At 41.0% G+C, this 23,132-nt stretch overlaps 1 protein-coding gene across 1 annotated transcript; it reads right to left on the bottom strand.

The window, feature by feature from the left end:
- Positions 1–1,913: 1,913 nt before the first annotated feature.
- gareml (GRB2 associated, regulator of MAPK1-like) lies at positions 1,914–23,009 on the bottom strand. The gene is made up of 7 exons (XM_008279042.1): positions 22,898–23,009; positions 18,546–18,686; positions 12,345–12,475; positions 11,141–11,306; positions 8,964–9,814; positions 6,382–6,551; positions 1,914–4,368 (listed from the first exon to the last, which is right to left on the bottom strand). Exons 1-7 carry the CDS (start codon positions 23,007–23,009, stop codon positions 3,768–3,770), a joined length of 2,172 nt encoding a protein of 723 aa, XP_008277264.1. The 3' UTR covers positions 1,914–3,767.
- Between the last annotated feature and the right edge of the window lie 123 nt (positions 23,010–23,132).

A 23,132-nucleotide genomic window follows, 5' to 3' on the forward strand; every position in this document is an offset into this window, starting at 1 on the left:
ATGTTGGAGAGCTCTCTCTGAGGTGTTCAAGTGCCTGCGGAGGAAGTGTTGTCACTGGGGTTGCAGAAATGCTGAGATACAAACGTAAGAGAAGCAGCAATTAACTGCCAGTTTGTCTGTCTTTTCTAAGTTCTTTGTAACAACTAAGACGCTTCAACTGAGTAAAAATGAAAAGATGTCTAAGATAATAATAAAAAAAGAATGTCAATCAAAATACATCTGTAGCACTGTCCAGCCAAAAGCTAGCATCTATGTAAACAGGGAGCTGCTGCAGCATCACAGCTGTGACAAAATAATCAGTTTTCTAGTTGGCCTAATGACAATAAAAGATGTGACCGCCAATCCTCTGTGTTCCTTCTGTGGATTTGACTGTTTTTTTAATGTGTATTCTTGCTAAAATCAACAGTGAGGGGGGATTCCTACTAAGCTAGGCTAGCTCCGACAGCTAATGGTTTTGATGAGGTTAGTGGTCCAGAGGCTGCATCATTAGCTAATTTGTTTTTTTAATATTCTCTCTGGGTTCTCCGGCTTCCTATATATCCTCAGTCCAAAAACATGCTGAGGTTAATTGGTGATTCTAAATTGTGCGTAGGTGTGAGTGTGAGTGTGCTTGATTGTCTGTCTCTAAGTGTAGCCTTGTGATAGACTGGTGACCTGTCCAGGGTGTCCCCTGCCTTCACCCTGAGTCAGCTGGATAGTGGATAATAATAATGGATGGATGTTTTTTTTTTTTTTTTACTGTAATATGGAAGCATAGATAAATTGTGTTTTTTGTGTCATGCTTTAAGTCTTTTCATGGTTCATCATCAATTGACAGCATTTAAATTAAGTATCAGGTCAACTATTTCAGCAATATTACATCTTTGACTCTTCTGTCTTAAAAGGTAACGGCTAATATAACAGCATGCTAACATTAGCTTTGTCACTTAGCAAATAATTAAGTTAAATATCTATTTATTATGTTTCAGGGGAATTTTTATACCCTTTGGTAGTTTTTTTAACTCTTAGTAACTTTGGTTGCTGGTTGTTGCAAATCAAAGTTTAATATTTTAAAAAGTAATTAGACATTTTATACGCTAAATGTATTAATTGAAATAGTAAAAAATGAACCTAACCAAAAAGTAGTTCTCCTCTTTGACTAATCACATGATTTCAATCATGTAACTGTTTGAGGTCACAAAAGGTAAAACTCTCTTATTTTACAGAAAAGCTGAGATCAGCAAGAAGTCTCAAAACAAATAGAAAGTTGTGTCTAGAACAATCATCCAGTTACCCCCAGGTCAATCTTGTGACCATTTGCAGGGACCCAACCCCTAGATTTGAAACCAATAAACTAGTTGCATTACTTGTTTCTAAGGCTGTGTATGTAAAGAATATTATATATAATATATATATGATATTAGTTGGTTCACACCAGCCTCAACCAGCTCCAGTTCCATTTTTCTGCAGAAAGGGTGATTTTACTTTTGACACATATGATGGCATTCCTGTACTGTTGCCCAAATAAGATTTTAAATGAAGGACTTTCAAATGAATGTAATGTACTTTTTTTTACAAGTAAAGGACCTGAGTCACAGTTTCAGTTTAAGATTTAAAACTCCTCACATCTTTCTTTGTCTATGTGAAGGCCAGATGACTGCAGGTGGCTGAAATACGATGTCTTATGATGTTATTCTTTAATTTTGGACTGGCTATCTTTTGTAACCTGTCCTTTATGTTTACTGACTGCATGTGGTTAGATGACCTTAGCACTGCCCATGTCTCTGATCTGGGATGCTGTTTTGTGTTATCATTTTCTTTAAATGCAATAACTGTTCATGTATCCACCCTCTGAATCTCCTGTCTTCGTGTTGTGGACCCCAGGTGCCCAAAACCAAGAACAATGAATGAAGGATGAATTAAATTGTCTGAGGTCATTTAGTTTCTGTTTATTTTGCAATCTCTCATTTATTTCTTCATTGCTCTTCTTAGAGTGGCCTTGCAGTTACATGATTACAGAGAGTACATCAGTATTACGTGGGTGTCGTAGACCATGGGGTTTCTGACGTATCATGAGAACGAGTTCTCAGAAACCTGGCATCAGTAGGCAGCTTTTCACTTGGCTGCAGCCCATCAAATTTATGGGAATCTAATGGAATTTAAAGAAGATTATGTCAGACATTATGAGAGAACAGCAGCTTGTATGGCAACAAGAGAATCACAAGTGTTAATAAACAAGTTTACAACAACATAAATTGCATTTTCACAGTTGTTTGGAAGATCTTTGTTGCAGAAATAACCCTCAGTGTAGCTAAAGCTACGGTCCCTGGTTATATAACATTACTATCACCACTACCTAGAAGTAGATACCCTCCTAATTATACAGGACATGCATGAATTCAGAGAGCAGGGCTCCATTTCATTTGAACAGCCAAAGAAAAACATTTGTCCCTCTGTCTGAGAATATTTAGAACCAACAGTTTTCAGTCCTTCTCATTATTTTGTTGCTCTCTAAGGAAACAGGCTCTGGTTTTGTGTATGTTCTCACTTCTTGACTATTTTGGGTAACACTTTGATCTAGTTTTTATTAATAATTTGATTGTTGATTATTTTTTCAATTAGTCAACTAATCATTTGGTCTCTGTAATTAGTGAAAACATTTCCATTTTTTATAATTGTATGACCTGTTATGGGAGTTTGGATCTTTTTTGGTGTGTAATGAATTAAAAACAATACTTATGTGAACATATTATGCAGTATGATGACATTTATTATGATGCATGGCTAAATCGTGCATATGTGGACAAGCAATCTGAGGTTTGAGAACGGTACTTCTGAGGGAGTTGAATATTGTCTTACAGTATGGCAACATAACTGTGTGTATGACTACAGACACAAGGAACTCTTGTGTTACCCTTAAAGGGAACGCTAATAAAAGTGCCACTGCCCCAAAGCACAAAACGGCCTAAATACAGAATAGTGTGTATTCAGAAATTGTTCATCGAATCATTGATCAGGACCAAAACCTCAGTAATAACTTCACTGAGTGCTGAGATTTCTGAATTTCGTACTTTCTTTTTTTTATTCAGTCTTAAACATCGAGCTCTTTCTTATCTCCTAAGAATCTCTCATTTTGTTATTTGTACCAATTACCTGCCACTGAAGCCGGATGTGACTGATGAAGAAGGTTGTGCAACAGACCTGTGCAGGGGACAGGTTCAGTGTTCCATCTGTGTTATAACGTGTCGTACTGGTCAACCATAGAGGCTGTGGGTTTCTTAATGTACCTTCAATTGAAGTTCATCCAACACCTACTGTGGTGTAAATAATACGATATCTAAAAACTGCAGAAATTTTGTTCATCTGTCAAAATATTTTAAATGATGGAAAGTTTTCCTCTCGTGTCACATTATACGTGGAACCACAGCAGAAAGGCCACACAAATCCACAGTGTCTGGAACCTTTCTGCCTTCTGTCTGTGTAGCATGACTGTGGTTGGCTCTTTGCCCAAAGACAAATCAAAACAGGGCACTGTCATCATGTAGCTCTCTGTTGAAGCTATTTGTTAGTAAACTAGTCCCAGTCTGTGATTCAGACAGGACATATGCAGTCAGTCTGTCAGAGACTCAGCGTGAACGCCAGTCAAGTGTCAGTTCTACAGTTTGACCACAGTGTGGCGTGGTTCCTTCAGCTGCAGTCAGTGGGGCTCAGCAGCCAGTTGTCACAGTGGAAGGCACATTCAGGAGGGCTCAGCAGCCAACAGGCACATTATCAGGACAGTGTGTGTGTTAGATTTTGGGCCTCCAGCCCTGTATGAATTGCGTGATCTTGGTCACGTGGAGTCGGCTCAGGTGAAAGTCATGTGACAGGATGTCCTCAGTGAGCTGCACCAGGAGGCTGCCATCGATTCGCTCCCTCTGGAACACGGCCACCGCTGCCTCTGATAGGCCAATGAATCGTAGGCAGGCCGACACCTCCTCCAACGATAGTGCAGAGAGGTCAGAAGGAGGCCGCCAGGTGGGGTCAGGGGGTGGGGACAAGCCCTCACTGCCCCCTGTAGATGAGCCACCGCCCTCTGCACCTCTGGAAGAATCTGTGGTGGGATTGGCAGCAGGCTCAGGCGAAGGGCAAGGGGACTGACGGTTGAAGGGGTTCAACGCACCGAAGGGAGCGAACCGACTCTGCGGAGGTGGCGGCCTGAGTCTAGGTCCAGAGGAAGTGAAGGATTCTGCCCACGGCTCTGCCCAGGTGGCCTGTGCAGGCTGAGGAGGGGCTGTGGTGTCTGCAGGGATGGCGGAGGCTGGCTCAGGACTGGTGGGGTTAGGAGCAGGACAGTCTGCCCAGGAGCACGGGTAACAGTACAGGGAGGCATCCGGAGAGGGGGAGCAGCTGGACAGGAGAGAAGAAAGTCGCATGAGCTTCTAGGACACAGTTTTTTGTTTAGAGCATTGTCAACAAGTCACGTGAAAAGTTCTTAAGTTAGCCAAACAATTAGTAAGTGTTTAAAGAACAATATTTCTGTTTTAACCAAAAACATGATGGTTTGTCATTAAAATGCAGTTGATACAGTTTTTCTATGGCAACTTGACAGTTTCTAAAAATGTTTCCTTTGCAACCAAATGTAACATATCTGATAAAACAATCAAACACAAAGTCCTTATAGTGGCTGTTTTGACATTTTGACACATTGCTGGATCATGAGCAGATGGAGTTTACCCATTTGTCACAGAAAATTTCCATTCCTCCTATGCTCTTTATGAACTTTTAGAAGCTTTCATATAGTGCTTTTTATATATATATATATATATAGGCTAGAAGATATGTCTGAAAAGAGCAGTGAACATGTTGGCTGAGCATTTCCACCATAAACTGCAGCGTACCCATGACAGTCTGAAAAGCTTCAGAATTTCATGTGTAAGAAACCTAAAGAAACAATTCTGTCCACTTCCAGAGCAGGACTTTCTGTGTCCTCATTCTTCTTCAGCATCTGGTTCCAGTTTAAACATGTATGACTGACATTGCAAGTTTATGTAGTGTGCAGGTAGTTACAAAGTGTTCAAGCAGAGTCGTAGGTAAGCTGGTGTGCTCGAGCAGCTGTAAGTGGAGAGAAAAGCAGGAAATTCATAGAGCCACACATTCTAAAGCAAGCAACGATGTAATGTTTAAAGTTATGCATGCCTTCATTACCATTCAGGCTATAGTTTGTATTTGTATGTGGGTGTAGAGCAGTCGTCTCCTCCGTGTCTGCAGTTCTTACGAAATGCTGCTGCTCATCTTCTAATGTGAATAACAAAGCGTGATCACAGCACCAGTACTGTCCTCCTTCTTCTGGCTGCTTGTGTGTTTAAGGATTGATTTGAAGATTTTATTGTTTGTTTTTACAGTTCCACCTTATCTAAGAGAACGCTTTTATTATAATAACCCAAGTTGGAGGTTGACCAGTCAGGTGTTCTTGGATGTTCTGAGATCCTGACATGAGCAGGAGCGATCGAGCCTTCACAGTGGCTGCTACAAAAGCTTGAACAGGTCTCCTTTTCATGTGAGAACTGCTCAAACTTTAGAAGACCCACTTTTTCTTGTTGGCACTTTGATTCAACTCTTGTGGTTTTTAAATGTGCTTTATAAATAAATTTGATCTCAACCTACATTTTAATGTCATAAGGGATTATTTTCACTGAAAAATAAACCTCTAAATATGTAACTTTGATACAAAGAGCTTTTTTAGAAGTTAAATGAATGACCGGAGAGCGATTTCAAAAGTTTAAGGAGGTGAAATGCAACAAGAAACAAGTTTCTCTGTAAAGGTGCTTTTTGAGGACAGCAAATTTTCTGAATACAAAAAGACTGTTTTCTCAAACATGGTTTCCAAAGTCCATGCATAAAGTTTAGGGCAAGTTCCTATTTGTCTGTCTTCCTTCCCATATTTTATCTGTGTAACCCTATTCAGGACTTTTGGGATCTTTTGGACCCAGGCCATTTGGTTTGGGTGACAGGTGTTGTTTTTTTTTTTTTTTGGGAAGATTTCTTTTAATATAAAAAGTGAGACATTTTTCATGCATTTGGAACCAAAAATACATCAACTTATCAGAAAATGTATTTAACATTGCATAAAAGTCTACAATGAATACCAACAAATATTTTGCACATATTCTTTCTTGGGGTCCAATGGACCTTCTAAGTATGACAACATGAACGTCCTGAATAGGGTTAAAAAGCAAGAAGGAGGAAATTTGGTGACATTCCTTTTATGAAGAAACTGTGGTTACAGTTGTTCGTTAACTCTCAGTAACCTCTTAGTAACTGGCGTAATAATAATAATTCCAAATAGATCAAGTTATGATTTATTGATAATGTCAAGTGTAATTTGTTGCATGTTTTGAGTGAGAACTAAGCATACTGTACCTGTCCTGCAGTCCAGACGAGTAGAAGGAGAGGTTTGGTCTCGGGGAGGTGGAGGTTTTGGGGAAGCGAGGCGGAACTGGAGGACTGGGAGCTGGACTGCAGATGGAGCCTCCTTTAGAGCAGCGAGGAGGAACTGGAGGGGCGATCAAGTAACGACACTCCTCTCTCACCTACACACACATAACAACAAGATACACAACAACAAAAAGTTAACTCCTGAAGCTTGACTTCTCAGGAGGATTTATGTGAGCGTGTTTGTTCTGCTTGGTAAATGTCAAACTTGGTGACCTTTACACCTCAAACAAACTCCCTCACACACAGCCTCTTTACACACACACACACACACACACACACACACACACACACACACACACAGACACTATAGAGAGTGTCTTGGCAGGCTAAATATCAGGGAATGAAGAACACCGTGTGTGGCAGGGTATAATCCAGTTGCAGAGCAGATAACAACACCCACACAAACCTTCATGCACTGCTGCCTACACTTTGAAACAAGAAATACTAATTAAACAAAACAACAGCATGACAACATGACTCTTACAAACACCCTATACACAAACCTATTAACTTACAGTAGCAAAACGTGAACAGCTGAGCTAATCATGTTTTTAACCTGACACCTCCTCCACCTTCTCTGTTAAAAACGTGTTTTTTTTGTTTTTTTTTAAGCAATTTCATATATGGAAGTACAAGTCACTTTAAATTTAACACGATATGATGAACTATGCATAGTAGGGTGTTAAGAATGAGCTTCGACAGTACACATACAACCCTCAGCTTACAGTACATTACAGTAATACACTTGTACAAATACAGCTAATTACACAACATGAACACTTGCTCCTACAAAGTAAAACACTCAGTAAAACAGGGGCATTTTACTCAAACAAGTTCAACTATGTCATTTCACAGTAATTACAAGTTGAATTCTGGTTCAAGGTTGTGATGACCCCTGAGGTCATTTTGCACCCGTGGGTGTTCCCAGGTTACCCAAGTGCTGGTTGCAGTTATTTGCACTATTTTGGCTTTATTTGGATTGATTTAAGTTACCAAAAACAAGCTTTTGTTGTTATTCTTGGTGTGTCTGTCCTTTTGTTGTGGCCGTTTTGAGCCAGGTCATAACAATGTTTAAACTTTCATGGTAATAAAGCCCATTTGAATTGAATTGAATTTCTGCGAGTTTACATGTTTTACTAGTTGCTTAGCCTATAGTGGAAAACAGTGTTGTAAAAGAGGTGATGAATTCATTTTCAATCAGTAGGAGAAGAGTAGTTCTGCTACCACAAAAGCACAAAAGTAATTTTTAAATAACACCAACACCAATATAAATAGTATTCTAGATTGAGTTCAAATGCCCACTGTTTATAAAAAAAAAGCCTGGTCATGTCACCTTTCCTAGCTTATCCCTGTTTCACCAGCAGCTGTAATCGTGAAATGCAAACGAAATAGTTGTTGTTAAATCTCTGTTAAAAGTATGAGACACTTAGACTTTTCTAACCAGTCATACAGCTGCTAATTCTTTATCTTATAATGTGGACTGAAACCCCTGAAACCCTAAAAAAAAACAAAAAAACATGACACAGGCTGCTCAGGAAGGAGTGAGGCTCACATACGGAGTAACTGTCTCTACTCTGGTTTGTAGTGGAGTCCTTACTGTATGTCAGCTCAGAAAGAGCAGGCTTAAATGATTAATCTATCAACTTTGGTAACAAACTCATAAAGGCAAAATGTGTCAAATATTCGCTGTTTCCTGTGTCTGACGTTTGAGAGTTTTCTACAGTGTCGTTTCAGGACTGAATTAAACTTTGTGGTTTGGAGTACTGTTGGGACAAAACAAGCAATGTGAAGGCATCATTTACCTCTCTGAGACCCTGTCAACAACCATTTTTCCCCATGCAGTCTCTGATTTGACAAAATAATTCACAAATTAAGCAATCAATAATTTTTATATCAATAAAAACCACCCACCTTGTTTGATACAGAAATGATTTTTGGAAGGTGCACAGCTGATACACAGCAACCACAGCAAAACAAAAAAAGTACTCCAGATTAAAGCTTTAAAAACTAAGTACTATGACACCTTGTGTTCTTTTGTCTAGTCAATGAAAATAAATAGACTGCTGCTTTGTGGCCCCATTTTATCAGAAAATCAATAATAATTTGATTAATCTTGATACCAAAGACTTCACCAGTATTAAACCCATATACCAATCACAATAAGCTGGCTGTGTACCATTTATTGAGTTATTGTATAGATGTTTCCTGTGCACTGTTTCGGGTTGAGCTGCTCGTTGGCTACGAGGTTCACCGTGACATGCCAGTACGCATGCATGTATGTATTCATGTATTGTAATAAGAGGGGCAGTGAGCGTATGGCAGCATTTCCTGGAAGTCAGTGCGTGTTTGTGTGTTTGAGTGTGTCAGTGAGGTTTAAAAGCTGTAATGTATGAATAATTCAAGCCAGGCATCCTGACTTTTAACAGCCGGATGCTGTTGTGGACAGATAAGAAGGATGAGAGACAGAATGATGAAGAGAAGGACAAGAGGTGAGGACTGAAACTCACAGCATCAGATTTGGGAGGTACAGGTGGTGGGGTAGACACTCTTGCCACCACAGTACCAACAGAACCGTCCAATGAGGAAGACGAATGGAAGGATATGAGGTTTGGCTCCTTTCCCAAGCCCTCTGCATTCTGATTGGTCCAGAGTTCCTCATAAGGGATTTCCTCACTGGTCCTCAGTTCAGCCTCAGTCCACTCAGGAGTCACATACTCCCTCTCCTCACCTGGTCCCTCCCCCAGCCGTTCTCCAAGAGAGTCCCTGCAGCGCTGTGACATGCTGTCTGAAACCCCACCAACATACCCGCACATTGACAGGCGCTGCAGTGCCGGTGCCAGCGAGTCCTGACCTGACACACACATGCGAGAGCGCCGTGGGCTCACACACTCCTCTGTCATGCACTCCAACTCCGGACGGGTTTCTCTAACAGCACGGGAGTAGGCGTCTGGGTCGAATGCATGTCGCAGCAGAAGGCTCTCCAGCGCTGCTGTGTGGACGGAGGCCTCGGCCACATTAAACCGGGGCATGCAACGCAGCAGCAAGAAGTGGGAGGGGGAGACCTCTTGTCGGCGGAGCACCATGCAGAGCACCACCGTTTTGCTGACGATGTTGAGCAGCTTGTAGCGGTGGCCCTCTCGCACCGCATGGCGGTCGTAGGGGTTTCGTGGTGGCCGTGATGGTACAGACACATTGACAGGGAGGCGAACTCTCTCAATAATGCTGCGCACCGTGTGCTCCCCTCCCAGCATGCCTTGCTCCAGGGGGGAGCGTGTGCAAAAGCGTCCACGGCAGCCAAAGGGTAGGCTGACACTCTGATTGGTGCGATGGTTCATACAGACCAGACAGGGAGTTTTACCTGAAGAGAAAGAGACAGCAATGTGGATTAGCAAGGTGTCAAAATAATACTACAATGCAGCGTTGGCATGATTACATGATCAGTTTTTTATTCAACAAAACTGCTGCACCTTCAGATCTAAAAAAATAAGCATAGTTATGATGTATGTTAGAAACAAATATTGAGCAGAATGTTGCAGAATGTGGTGCTCTGTGTTGTAGTTTGGTGGATGAAAAAAACTGGAAAGATAAATCCCTGAATTTCCAAATAAATACATCCATTTATTTTCTTCTGCTTATCCAGAGTTGAGTCACTATGGCTGCAGGTTCAGTAGGTTAATCCAGGCATCCATCTCCCCAGCAACTGCTTTGAGTTTGTCTTGGGGGACTCAAAGGTATTCCAAGGCCAGATGAGTTATGTAATTCCTCCAGCGTGCTCTGAGTCTACCCCAGGGTCTCCTCCAAGTTGGACCTGCCACCCTACAGAGAAAATTCATTTCAGCCCCCTATATCTGTCATTATTTCAGTTACTACCAAGAGATCATGAGGTAAGGGTCGGATTATAGATCATTTGGTAAGTCCAAAGCTTTGTCTTGTTGCTCAGCTCCTTCTTCACTCCAACAGTCAAGTACAGCAGCCTGCATCAATCCAGCCGTCCATCTCACACTAAATGTTCTGTCACTTGTCAATAAGGTGAGATACTTAAACTTCGCTTGGGGCAGCAGCTCCCCAACAACTCAAAGACAGCAATCCACTGGTTTCTGGTAGAGAACCAAGGTCTCAGACTTGGAGATGCTGACTCTCAGCTGCTTCATACTCAGCTGCAAACCAACACTGAAGGTCGCAGCCTGATGAAAACAACAGAACCCCGTCATCTGCAAAAAGCAGAGATGCAACTCTGAGGTTTCCAAATCAGACACTCTCTTCAATCCGGCTGTGCCTTCAGGTCCTGTCTATGAGTATCACGAACATGACACTGACTGAAAATGTGTCTGACTTCATTATTTCTGTAAGCCACCTATGCACAACTGCATGGTCAAGGCTAACAACCTGCAAGTCTGCTGGAACCAGACGTGAGTTAAAGATGGAGTGAATGTTTGTGGGATGTAGAGTTGAAAAAATGCTAGCCTCTTTTTATGGTACGCAAACTCGTAATTTATTTGTATTTTTTTTTGTACTTTGTAAAAAAGACTACATACAAAATAGAGGTCATTTTCCATAGAGGAATAAAAATCAATAACCTTCAGTATTGCCAGTGATGTCACTGATTCACTTTTCCCCATTCTGATGTGCATGTGTAACCACGGAAACAGGACTTAATACAATTTTGTATTTTGCCATTACTTACTTCTAGGGGTTTTTCCCAGGCGTCTCAGAAGTGCACTCAGTCCTGTCTTTTCCTTAGAGGGTGTGGCACAGAGAAGCTCCGCCTTCCCCATCAGTGACAGCTCATCTCCAGCCTGCAGAGTGAAGCTGTAGGGCTCACTGTCCTCACTGAACTCCCCTGAAACCACCTACAGGACACACATACATGCGTATGTAAATTGACCTGCTATGATCAGACAACCCAAGATATAGAACTGCATGCAATTACAAGTTCAATAGAGCAAAACACAAGTGGAAATGCATTGCAGGGACCTATTCTATAAAACACCTAGTCCAACATGTGACTTGAAACAACCTAACAATCTTGGGGCTAAAGCAGTTCCATAATGGTCAATTCAGGTTAATGCTATCAGGCTAATTCCAGGTTCGAGTAGTCATAATAATTACACGTGCATGTTATTGTTAAATAGCCCAAGAGTTTGAACATGGATCAAGTTGATCCATAATAGCAAACAGCAGTAAGCAGGATTTTCATGGCAACCAATCAGCAACCATTATTAGAGAACGTATTAATTTTTCATATATCTGTAATAGTGCTCACTGCCAGATGGCAAGGAAAACAAACTTAGATGTGGTCAGTTGGTCAATGTTTTTTTTTTTCATGAATTAATCTATGTCTTTAAATGAGGACCTAAACCCTTTTTGTTAATCACTGTGTATCCCTTTATTGGTGGTGGTAGATGCAGGATATGTTTTGTTAAATTTTCCAGCTTTGTTTTAAATGTATTGACCAATACACTTTTAAACATGGTTTTCATGCTTCCTCTAATTTCTCCTCACATACCATCTTTGAAAAAAAGACTGAAAAAAAGAGTATAGCCTCTTTATTCGCAGTTATACAGTTAAGGATTTAGGCAGCTATTATCATTTTATTTGGACTATTTAGATTGAGACTTATTTTATGTGGCATAAGCATAAATCTTATATATCACATATTTTGCTATGTGTACTTCTAAGTAATTTATTATTGCGCAATTTATCTATAATTTCTAATTGAATTCAGTAATTAAGTTACTATGTATATAAGTAACTGAGTTACCCTAACCCTAACCAAAAGAGCCAGACTAAAGTAAGCCAGACTAATTAAAACAATCCTGGCTTATCTGGCAAACTGGCTTTATGGAACAGGCCCCTGCGGTGCCAAAACTGAAGTGAGCGGCGCTAACCTTGACACTGAAAGTGATCATCTCCATGACAAAGACCCGGTCAGGGAAGACTCCAGCAACTTCCTCCACACTGGAGAAATACTGGACAGGGTCCCTGACGTCCCGGTCTTCATCCAGCAGCTTGAACTTTCCTACAGAGAGGAGAACAATGAGGGAGGAGGAAAGAAGAAGGGATGAGTGGATAAAGTTGGATAAGGAAGTGAAGGAAAAGATGGAAGAAGTGTAAGGTGTACAGAGCCAAGAGTAAGGAAGTGATGGGACACAAGAAAAGAGGTGGGAAGAGAGGAGTTGTAGAGGACAAGAAGTTAGGAAAAAGGAGGAGTAGGGAAGTAGAGAAGGAAGCAAAGGGAAAAAGGAAACGTAAAAGGTTTTTTTTGTTCTTTCTTTTTCTGACTGCCTGCAGTCCCAGTATAAAACCACACATACATCGGCAGTAGACACTGTTTGGACGAGAAGAATACAAAGACACCTCGGTGACCTATGACCTGGCACCAGCTCACGGCCAATCGACAGCCGACGGGGTTGACATGGCAACCAATAAAGGACCCCCATTCTCACGCAGAGCAGAGACACATCACCATGGAGACACTCACACATACACTCTCACACATGCACAACTCTCTCCCTCTCTTTGACCCTATCTCTCCCTGGCTCATCCCCTCCTCTATCAGTAAATCTTTCAGTGTTGTGTTCTTTCAACTGTACATATTTTCTAGTTTATACCACTTTCTGATGTTGCAAAGACAGAAAGTCAAACCAGCATTGGTGATAAATTTCAAACGGTTTAACTTTCCCTCTTTTCTTATTTACTCATTTATCAGAGCGTAGTTGAATTACTACAAACCATTCAAAGATCCTCCTTTTTCTCACAGAGTCAAAGTGTTTGTGAGGGAAAGAGAGATGAGAAAGTTTTGTCTGGGAGGCAGAGCAGAATACCAAACTCCTCCATCCTCTCTGCCAGACTCCCTCCTTCTCTCTCTCTTTCCTCCACCCCCCACCTTCCAATTCAAACAGAGCCCCCAGGATAAGGAGCTTCCACTGAACAATACCAGCAAGTGCTACTTTTCAACACAACCCACCACCTCCCTTCCCCCACGAAAAAAAGTGACAGGCTGAGGAGGGGTTTGAAATGAAGCAGGGTTTACCACCAAACTAAACAAACTCCAGCTCAATCCTGGAGACTCTTACAAGTAAGAGGATTATTTAGATAGAGGTGAGACTCCAAATGTTACCAACAGACAACATATTAACAAGCTACTATTACTTTGAGAGAAAATCAGGCTGAGGCTTTTAAATTCCTACACATAAGACCTTTGCTGCTAGTTTCACATCACAAGGGCGGCTGTGGCGCCACTCGCTTCCCTCAAACCCATTCATGACAAGGGGTCATTCAGCTTTTCTGTCCTCCACACTTGAGTCATCCTGCCTCTCACTGATGGGCAGAGGAGGATACAGACAGACAGAGAGGAGGAGAAGGAGGGAGGCATCCTCTGCTCCATTCCCAGGGGTAAACCTATATTGCTCTCATCCAAAGCTTATTTAGACTTCCTGTATGAAGTCATCACACAGACATTAGCTCATCACTGGTGATGGCCTCTGATTTCACAACAACTCACCTGCCATATTTAAAGAGACACAAAGATGGTCCTAAAAGTAATCTGGCTTTTTCACGTCTACTGGAATGCATCGTTAACTAAAGAGGCCATCAGGTTGACGTATTGCTACAGCAGCAGAAAGGCTCAGACTCTTCCTTTGTTTTGCCAGATAAAATACTGAAAGCAGCCTATGGCAGCCCTGACAAGGCTGTGACTAAGGCCTGTTTTACTCTTACAGTAAAGACCCTTTTCATCATTACTAACTGGCTAAAGACAAATATGTGAGCCTTTTCAAAAGATTAAACAACCAAGTGACTGAAAAACAAGGGAAGTCAAATGTTACAACCAAAAGTGGACACAAATAAAATGATCGAGCTAGTGCTTTGTATCTTTAAAGCTGGACAGCTTAACTCACATGTTTTAATCGGCTTTTCTACACAGTCAAAATGTTGGTGCTAAACCCACTGAATGTAAGCATTGGACCTCTGGTGGGCTTTCTCCATTCTTATTGTGTTCAGTGTTGACAAGAAGAGAGAAAAGCAGGATTCATTTGTGCAATTCCACTATGAACAGAAAGCAAGAAGAGAAAAAGAAGGAGGCACAGATGCAGGGAAAGTGGCTCAAGGCGGCCACAGCCACCACACACTAACATCCGGCTGGTATCATGTCCCTATAACTGGTGTTACAGCCAGTAACTACAACTATTCTAGCAGAATTCTTTTGCAGAAACATTTCTCTGACGTTCCCATAAAAATGTATTTTAACAACAAAGCCACCTCTATTCAACAGCATACAGCCAAGTAGTCCTGAACAACCTGAAAGTAGTTACATGGACTTTGAAGCAATTCAAACTATTTATATTATTCCATCCATTTCTTCTTCCACTTATTTGGGGGCACGCACAGTGACAACATGCTCAGCAGGTTGTTCCAAACTTCCCCCTTTTCAGTAATGGTTTCCAGTTCACCCTGGCGAATGTTGAGGCATTCCCAGGCCAGCTCATAACCATAGCTGAATCGATGGAGCGTAGATCAACTTGAAAATCAAGAGCTTTACCTTGCGGCTCAGCTCCTTCTCCACAAAGACCGTCCTGTAGAATGCCCATATTAATACGGATGCTGCACCAATCTGTCCGTCCATGTCACACTCCATTTTCTGTCACTCTTGAACAGGATCATAAGATACTCAATCTCCATCGCTTCGGGGAGCAACTCACAGGGAGCAATCCACCTGATTGCGGCATATTAGTTTGCGTTATTGTCATTAAAAAGTGTATGTAAGTATATAAATAAAGAATCTGTCTGTGATTTAGGTTTAGCTGTAGATTTAGCTGAAGTTCTCCAGACTGTAGCGATTAAAAGCTACTTTGAAGATCTCTGGAAACAAGTGATACAAACTGCTCAACAATGCTTAACTGACCCAGAACCTAAAGAGAGAAAAAAAAGAAACCAAAGGGTGGATGGACATAGTGTGATGTTTCAACCACATGGGTATCCTGAGCTGAACAAGGACACTTTCCACATCTTATATGGACCTATTTCATGTCATTTAAATTGTAATGATCAAGAATTAAAGCTTCCAGATTTCTAATCAACTGAGGGTTACGTAAAAAGCGTACTGTACTGTGTATGTGTTCTCATGTACTCTACCTGTCAGTTTTGCCTGCATAAGCAAATTGTAAGTGGGAGTGATCAAAAATATGACTATTTGGCCTACATTGATTTGCTGGAAAATAAAGAAAAGAAAGAAAGAAATTAAGACATTGTGAGTGCTGTTCTGCAGCAAAGTTCAGTAATGTTTTTCACAGCACAGTCTATAAGTATGTTCACATCATGTAAAACAATACAGCAATGGTTCTAGAGCGAGCTCATTGCAGTTTATAACAGATCCTTTTTCAGATTCTTTAGACAGCAGCCATGTGGGAAATCAGACTATAGCTGCTCAAACCCCAAGATAACCAAGCAAAACTTTTCACATGCCAGAAATGCATTTGATTGTCTGACAGTCAAAATGCTGATCATTATTAGGGGGATATGATTCCTGAAATAATCACATGTAACAACACCCAATTTGGCTAGATCATAACATTAGTTATGGGGAGACAAATTCTGGTGATTGACTGCTTTGAAGAAAGTTTTAGAGTTTGAGATAGCATCCTGAATTCAGAAAAAGGGAGTGAAAGGTTTGCATTGTGTTTAGTAGAAGTCTTTACAACAATAATACCCATCAAGGACAGCATGAAAACAACTATTTAACGTCTTATGTGGCTCTATGAAGAACTTTTTAAAGTTGGAAAAAATATTGATGACAGATGCTAGTAAAGTGTATTACAGGAAATCCAGTGTTTGTGAAGCTGAGCCCATATTAGAAACTTAACATCTACATATCTCAGTTTCTAATGATCCCATTTTGGCCATTCTTTTTAACATGTTTCTTACAATGTACTTCTTTTTATGACTGAAAAAACACTTTAAGAAAATCCTGGTTACTCTTTGTTGTGTTTATTGGAATATTACACAGCCCCTGTACATTCAATACGGCAGCTGTATTTATATTTGTTATTTATTATTTCACTACTTCTTATCTTTTTAATCATTAATATGACCAATACTGGCTGTCACATGCTTCCACGGTGGAAAGCTGAAATGTCTAAAATGACAATGATCTCAACGTCCCTCCTCCCAACCAACTGTTCTTTCATTCTTCTGAAAAGGAGCCTGAGAGGCGGCAGTAGTGTGAGGTGACATCAGCGCTCCATCAGCGGAGGAAGCAACGGAGAGGAGGCATTAAGATCCAGTTACACAGTGAATAATGTGACTGGACTGAGAGTCGGAACAATGGGATCGTGGGGATGAGCTCCGGTGAGGTCATTCAGACTAGACTCATTCAGCAGCAAGACGACAAGTCAATGGGCAAGAGGAGTCAGGAAAGGTCATATGGTTGCTGCTTGGATGTGTGAATGTAGGCGGCTGTGATAAGTGTATCTGTCTGTACCCTGGGGTTTGAAGTTAGGATGTAACATTTGCAACAATATTCAAAATTCCTAACCGTGACTATTTACGCTATCAGGTGACAAATCAAAGGAAAAACCAAGATGCAGTGTCATAGTGTGGAGGCCACCATCTCCACACTATCATAGGTGTTTAATTGGGTTGAAATTTGATGACAGCATATGACTGACAACATTTTCATACCCATTAAACCATTCAGTCACCCTACTAGTGCATTCTGGAGGGCATTGTCATACTTCAGGAAGTCACTCTCATCAGGATAAAATTACCTCATATGATAAAGGTGAGCAACTTTGTATTGATTTGCAGTGACTCTGCCCTTTAAGGAGACAAATGGATCCAAACCATCGGAGCAAAATTGCCTGCACAGCGTACCAAAGCAACCGAATCCACTCAAAGTAGGTGTCAAAGGCTTAGGTTCTTCCTTTAACTTTTATTCATTTAATTTAATTTTATTTATTAAGACTCATATTTTTATTTATGGCTGTAATATTCCAACAAATGGAATTATTAAAGATGTCTTCCATGTATCATATGGTACACAACTGTCTGACATATTATGTATAGCTGGAAAATTTAGGATTTCCCCTAGAATTTCAATGCTCTGGTGGTTGAAACAAAGGTTTTACAGAGCATCAACTTGTACTGGCTGGCACACAAGTGGGCTACTGTTGGGCTAGTTCTTGTGGGACAGTTCTTTTTCTGAGTGTGAACTATCTTGAATGATTAGGAGAATCGCTGTGTATTGCCTGGAAATCTAGTTGTGAGCCCAGTGCCTTAAAGAAGATAATTGTCAGGGGTATTCTACTGTACCCTTTGAGAGAAAGTAACCAGAAACAGGAAACATGGAAAGAACACATATACTCAACAAAGAAGAGATCTAATCAACCCTGATGGTGTTTGAACCCACAAGGCTACACTATGAAACACATCTGCATAACTTCACTTTTCCAGTTATTATCACAATATATTCAAAAAGAGATTTTGACGATTTTGTGAAACCTATTCACCTTATTGATTCTAGGAGTTTATATTTTAGCTTTGTGATATGTGAGACCTAAACCTTTATGCTTTTAAAAGTTGTCTGGCAGTTCACAGGTAAATAGATTGGTTACTGATCTGGTTCACAGAGAAAGACTGTACTGAACGCTGAGCTCTGAGTTTGACGTTATTCTAAAGCCTCTAAAGCTTCTAAAGCGTTAGAATTCATCTTCATTAGATCATGCTGACCAAGCTTATTGTCTGAAGCTCAGATAGCACTAGAACTTAAATAAAAACACATTTTATTTAAATGTTTAACAAATGTATTATTTTGAAGGAAATCTTAACATGAAAGACTAACTACAGGCATATCAATTGCTGCTATTTTGTGTTGCCTTTCCTCAAAGAAACACAAATTCCCCACCAAAAATAGAACGAGTGGAAAATGTTGACCTTTGTGCATTTATTTCTTATCCCTAGAGGACATGTACTTTAAGGGAAAATTGGCATTTTAAAAATGTCTATAAAATTTTGAGCAACGTGTAAGGATTTTGTGTCTACATACTGGTGTACAAAAGCAGTGTGTGTAAGAGAGTATGAGCTTGCATGCTCACCCTGGTACTGCAGAGGGATGTCAATCTTGGGTCCAATTACGTAGTGTCCCTCCTCTAAGCTGTGGGCCGTCACTGTGGTCCACTGACGGCAGGAGTGTAAGAGCACCACATCCTCCTCTGACAGACCCTCCACACATTCACCTGCAGCACACAAAGCAACACACAGAAGGGATAAACAAACAGTCTCACAGCCTCAGGGAAACAACAGGTTTTTAATTTCTAAGGTCAAACTAAGTGGCTCGGCAATGGAAAACACTAAAACACCACCGCACACACAAAATGCACTCAGGATTCAGTGTTCATAATTACAACCATCAGTGACGGTTCACCACCCCTAACCTACTCATCAGGACCCTGCTATGTAACTGGCAACCTACTATTAGACAACCCCCGTACACACACACATACACACATACACACACACACAGCTTTCACAAGAGCTGGGTAGCACAGCAGCATCGATTTCTGCTGATAGCACAATGGTACAATTCAATCACACAACACACACACACACAGTGGTTACTCCCAAGCCTTTGAGTTTAACAATCATGTTGATGGATGACTGAATAATAACAGAGCACAGAGGAAAAGAATTGTAAGTACGTAACAATTTAAGCCAGTTGTTGAGACGATAATTGTCAAAAGAGGACTTCGCCTACTTTGTCACATTAGACTTGGCACTAAACTGTTATATCAGTGCTTCTCAGATGACGGGAGAGTTAATGGCCACAACTAAGACTTTAGCTACAGGTGATTTAAATGTGCTTCAGGCAACAACTGGACACAACAGCAATACCACATTCCCAAAACAGCATCATTGGCAGCATTGGGCAACTCACTTTGCCTTGATAACTGTTTGGTAAAAGTTACTGCTGGATACAGCCACAGTTACGTCAGCTTACGGCACACAGCAGAAGTGAGTACAAAAATGTCACTAAACTGTCACATGATTGAAAATGATATCAACTTACAGATGAGCTGCATTACTTTCTAAGTTTATGAAAAAATTAAAACTAACAGTTTATATTTATTATATTAAAAGTACTGGCCCCACAGTAGGAACTGAATATAATTCATTTCATTTTTGGGATTAAAATCTTTAATTTTTTCATTACTTCACACGTCCACATTTATTTTTGGAGACAGAGTCAGTGCATGAAGGATGTCAAATTTCTGGAGAAATGTTCTGCCATTCTTTAGACATTTTTTTCAGTTGCTCTATGCTGGATAGGTTGTGTTGTTCTAAATTTATCTTGAAATTGCCCTAAAGGTGTTTATTGGAATCGAGTCAGATGACATAGATGGTCAGCTCATAGTTCTCACTTTTTTCTTCTTTAGAAGCTTCTGTGTGTTTTTGCAGTGCGCTTTGAAGTCTTGCCATGCTGGAATATTCCTCTTTTGTCAAGCTTCTGCACACTGAGAGTCATCGTCAGACAATATTTAGTATATCCACAGGCATTCATGGTGTCATCTATAAATGTCATCTTCCTACATTCACGAATCCACATATCATCTACCTCAGTGCTTCACTATTGGGACTAGGCACTCACTGTGCTAGTCCGGCCAGATGCTACGCCACATCTAAGCAGAACAAATTCATCATGATCTCATCTGACCAAAGAATGAGCTGAAATTGTATTGGTAATCCCTGTTCCAAGTCTGAAACACTCGCATGTCTGTTTTTCAGAGCTAGATTTTGCAAGTAGTGCTCTGTCTGCCATTTCAGGGGGCTGGTCACTGCAGCTCTCATTAGTGATACTATGGCTCTTTCTAGACCTCCTGATTACTGCTGCAACTGTGCTTCCACTATTTTTTATTTGGTCACTGACCTTACAATATTATTTTCCATGTTTGTAAAGTCTCACAATAAGATTTTTTAAATTACTCTGGCAATTATTTTCCATGTGGAGCCATGATGTAGACAGTCTATAGGTCCAAAACTAAGAACGTTCTGCTGTTCATTTTATAGTCATCTTCATGTCATTAAGACTAAGTAGAAATCACAGGTGAATTCATTTCTGTTTCCATTTCTTGTATATTGTAGGTTTAGTGGGTTAATTAATGTATGACGACAATTTACCGAGGGCACCTTATTTATTTGCCCCAATGCAATCGGTTAAGCCACCCTTTCATTTGAGATCATGCAGTGTGAAGTGTTTCTATCAGAAAAGTCAGACAAGTTTCTATCACACTGAATTACATCCTTAGGCACACTGAACCGCAGCCCCTCCATACAAATACACAATGTTGTTGTTTGTTGATGTTGCTATGAAAAGGGGGGAAAAAGCCTACTTGTCCCCATCACTGCCTGTTGTAAATAACTGACTACAATCTGGGTTGGCTGGCTATGCAAACAGGGAGGCATCTGTGGGGTAACTACAGTGCAGTTAATAAACACCTACGGGTGCTCTCTCCATACAATGAACACGCGCGCCGCCAGAAGTAAGGTGCGTAATTTTCCGGGACCATGACACGACTTGGGTGCGCGCTTTTGTCCACCGAGGAAAGTTGGGAGGTTTTCCTCCTCGTCGCTGCTCGTTAGTATTCACTACATTCACCGACAGATTACAGCATTTACATATGAAAAGAATTGAGCAGCACTTCAGCAGCACAACAGACACTTTGTGGCTTTCCGGGCCTCGCTGGACTGGAACAACTTTGGCCATGACACCCATCGCCCGTTCCCAAAGTGAAGACACCAAACCTGGTGAAGCAGGGAATCGTGTTGGCAGAAAACCATATAACAAATAAAAAGCAAACTCAACTCAAATGTCATGTTAAAACTTATTTTGGCTAATCAGTGGGCTGGTGTTCAAATGGTGAGGTCGGTGTCCGTGTATAAATGCGTCAGCTGCCTAAAGTTAGCAACATTTAGCACATATAATAGCGGACATAATGACATGCTGGTTTCAAAATAAGACCACAAAACGTGTCCTGACGGTTGGCGTAGTTAATAAAACTGAATATGTATATAGTGGATTACCTGCTATTTGGTTATATCACATCAGTATATCTGAAATATTGTAGGTGATGAACCATAATACAAATGATCTCATCCTGTGAGGCTAATTTGTGCCTGTTTTCTGACAGTAAGGCTAATTTAAGCAGTTCATCTGACCAAAATTATACACTTTGTCAGAAAAATACAACCAAGTGTAGAACCATTAAGGCCATTTGAACCACATGTTTACATATATAACCACATAAACTGAATATAATGGTAGGAAACAATCAGAGGGATGAAAATCACAATATGTAAGGAAGGTCTTCTCTTGGGTGTGAAATTTCCAAGGCAGCTTTGATAAGATTGTTTTGTAAGCCCCATTGCGTCATTTCAGAAGGCACTGTGCAAGGCCACAATGTTCAGGACAAGCTGAACAGAGATTGTAAGAAGTTGTGATGCAAACTTGACATGCTCGGTTTGTTTGCACTCTCTGTGTGGTGCACAATAAAACTGTTGGACTGAAGCTCACAGACTATGTTCATTTTCTTCTTCTTTGTAATATGTAGAATAATTCAGTGAATGTGGCAGACAGACACCACCACAACTAAGATGCTGTTTCACTTCAAAGCAAAGTGAGCTACATATTTACTGAACTCATCAACCAACCATATGACACTGAGTCATCACAGGTTTACACACTGATGACATTCATTTCCTCTTGATTCGATTAATTCGCTAAAGATAGGGCAGGCTTATAAGCAGCCAAGAGAGTCTGCCATATCTGAAGTGTCATCAAAATTAAATGTTGGTAAACATTTTATTAGTTTTAACTGCAGTTTAGTGCATTTTACTGGAATCATCTTGAATGAGTTATGGAGGTTACAGTTGACAAGCCTTAAACCAAGTTATATCAGCTAAACTTATTAGGGTTATTTTCTTTGTTTGCCATAATTACGTAGAATTACCACACAAACTTTATGCAGTTTTCCCCCCCTGCCATTTAAACTATGTAATCCCCTCTAACTTGTTTTTTCTGTTAACATTGACAAGTTCCCAGATTTATTTTGGGAGCTGTGACTGGAAGCGGCCATTTTTTCTGCCAACTTGACACCGTTGCAAAGCTCCACATATTCCTCAGTAAACGGCAACACTTGTTGTAAGCGCCCTGTGTCGCTAAACTCATTAAAACACACATTAATCGACTAAATGTTGAACTTTCTCTCTTTTTCTGACTGTAAAACCGCATTCATGGTTATTTCTCATCACTAGTCCCAGGTATCCTAACTCCAGCAAGCGGCGGAGGAGCGGCGTCAGAGTTAGCCAACAACAGTTGTCAAAAGCACACAAACATGGCGAAAACTTTGCGGCAGTCGTGTCTGCGGTCGAGGCACCTGTGCGGGCTTCTTACCGTGGGCCAAGCGGACCAGAGTGGGCAGACGGAACTTGCTGACCACCGCGTCCAACGGCAGCGCCAACGGGCTCCAAGTGATCTCCGACAGGCTCGCCGACAGCTTCTCCATCCTCCCGGGTCATCACGGTACCGGAGATAAAGGTGATGTTGAAGGTGAAGACGTCGGTGGCAGTGTCAGCGGGGAGGGAGACGGCGAAGCGGGGCGCGCTGAGGGGGACGGCGGCGGGATGAT

Source organism: Stegastes partitus, unplaced genomic scaffold (assembly GCF_000690725.1).
Source record: "Stegastes partitus isolate 25-593 unplaced genomic scaffold, Stegastes_partitus-1.0.2 Scaffold142, whole genome shotgun sequence".
Classification (NCBI taxonomy): domain Eukaryota; kingdom Metazoa; phylum Chordata; class Actinopteri; family Pomacentridae; genus Stegastes; species Stegastes partitus.

What these genes read in the sequence shown, in the direction of transcription:
- gareml (XM_008279042.1), bottom strand. Translation starts at nt 23,009, where the DNA reads ATGGAGAAGCTGTCGGCGAGCCTGTCGGAGATCACTTGGAGCCCGTTG. An exon ending in TCTGGTCCGCTTGGCCCACG is followed by an intron (nt 18,687 to 22,897) that starts GTAAGAAGCCCG and finishes TGTGTGCTGCAG; the next exon opens with GTGAATGTGTGGAGGGTCTG. An exon ending in TCGTCTGGACTGCAGGACAG is followed by an intron (nt 4,369 to 6,381) that starts GTACAGTATGCT and finishes TCTCCTGTCCAG; the next exon opens with CTGCTCCCCCTCTCCGGATG.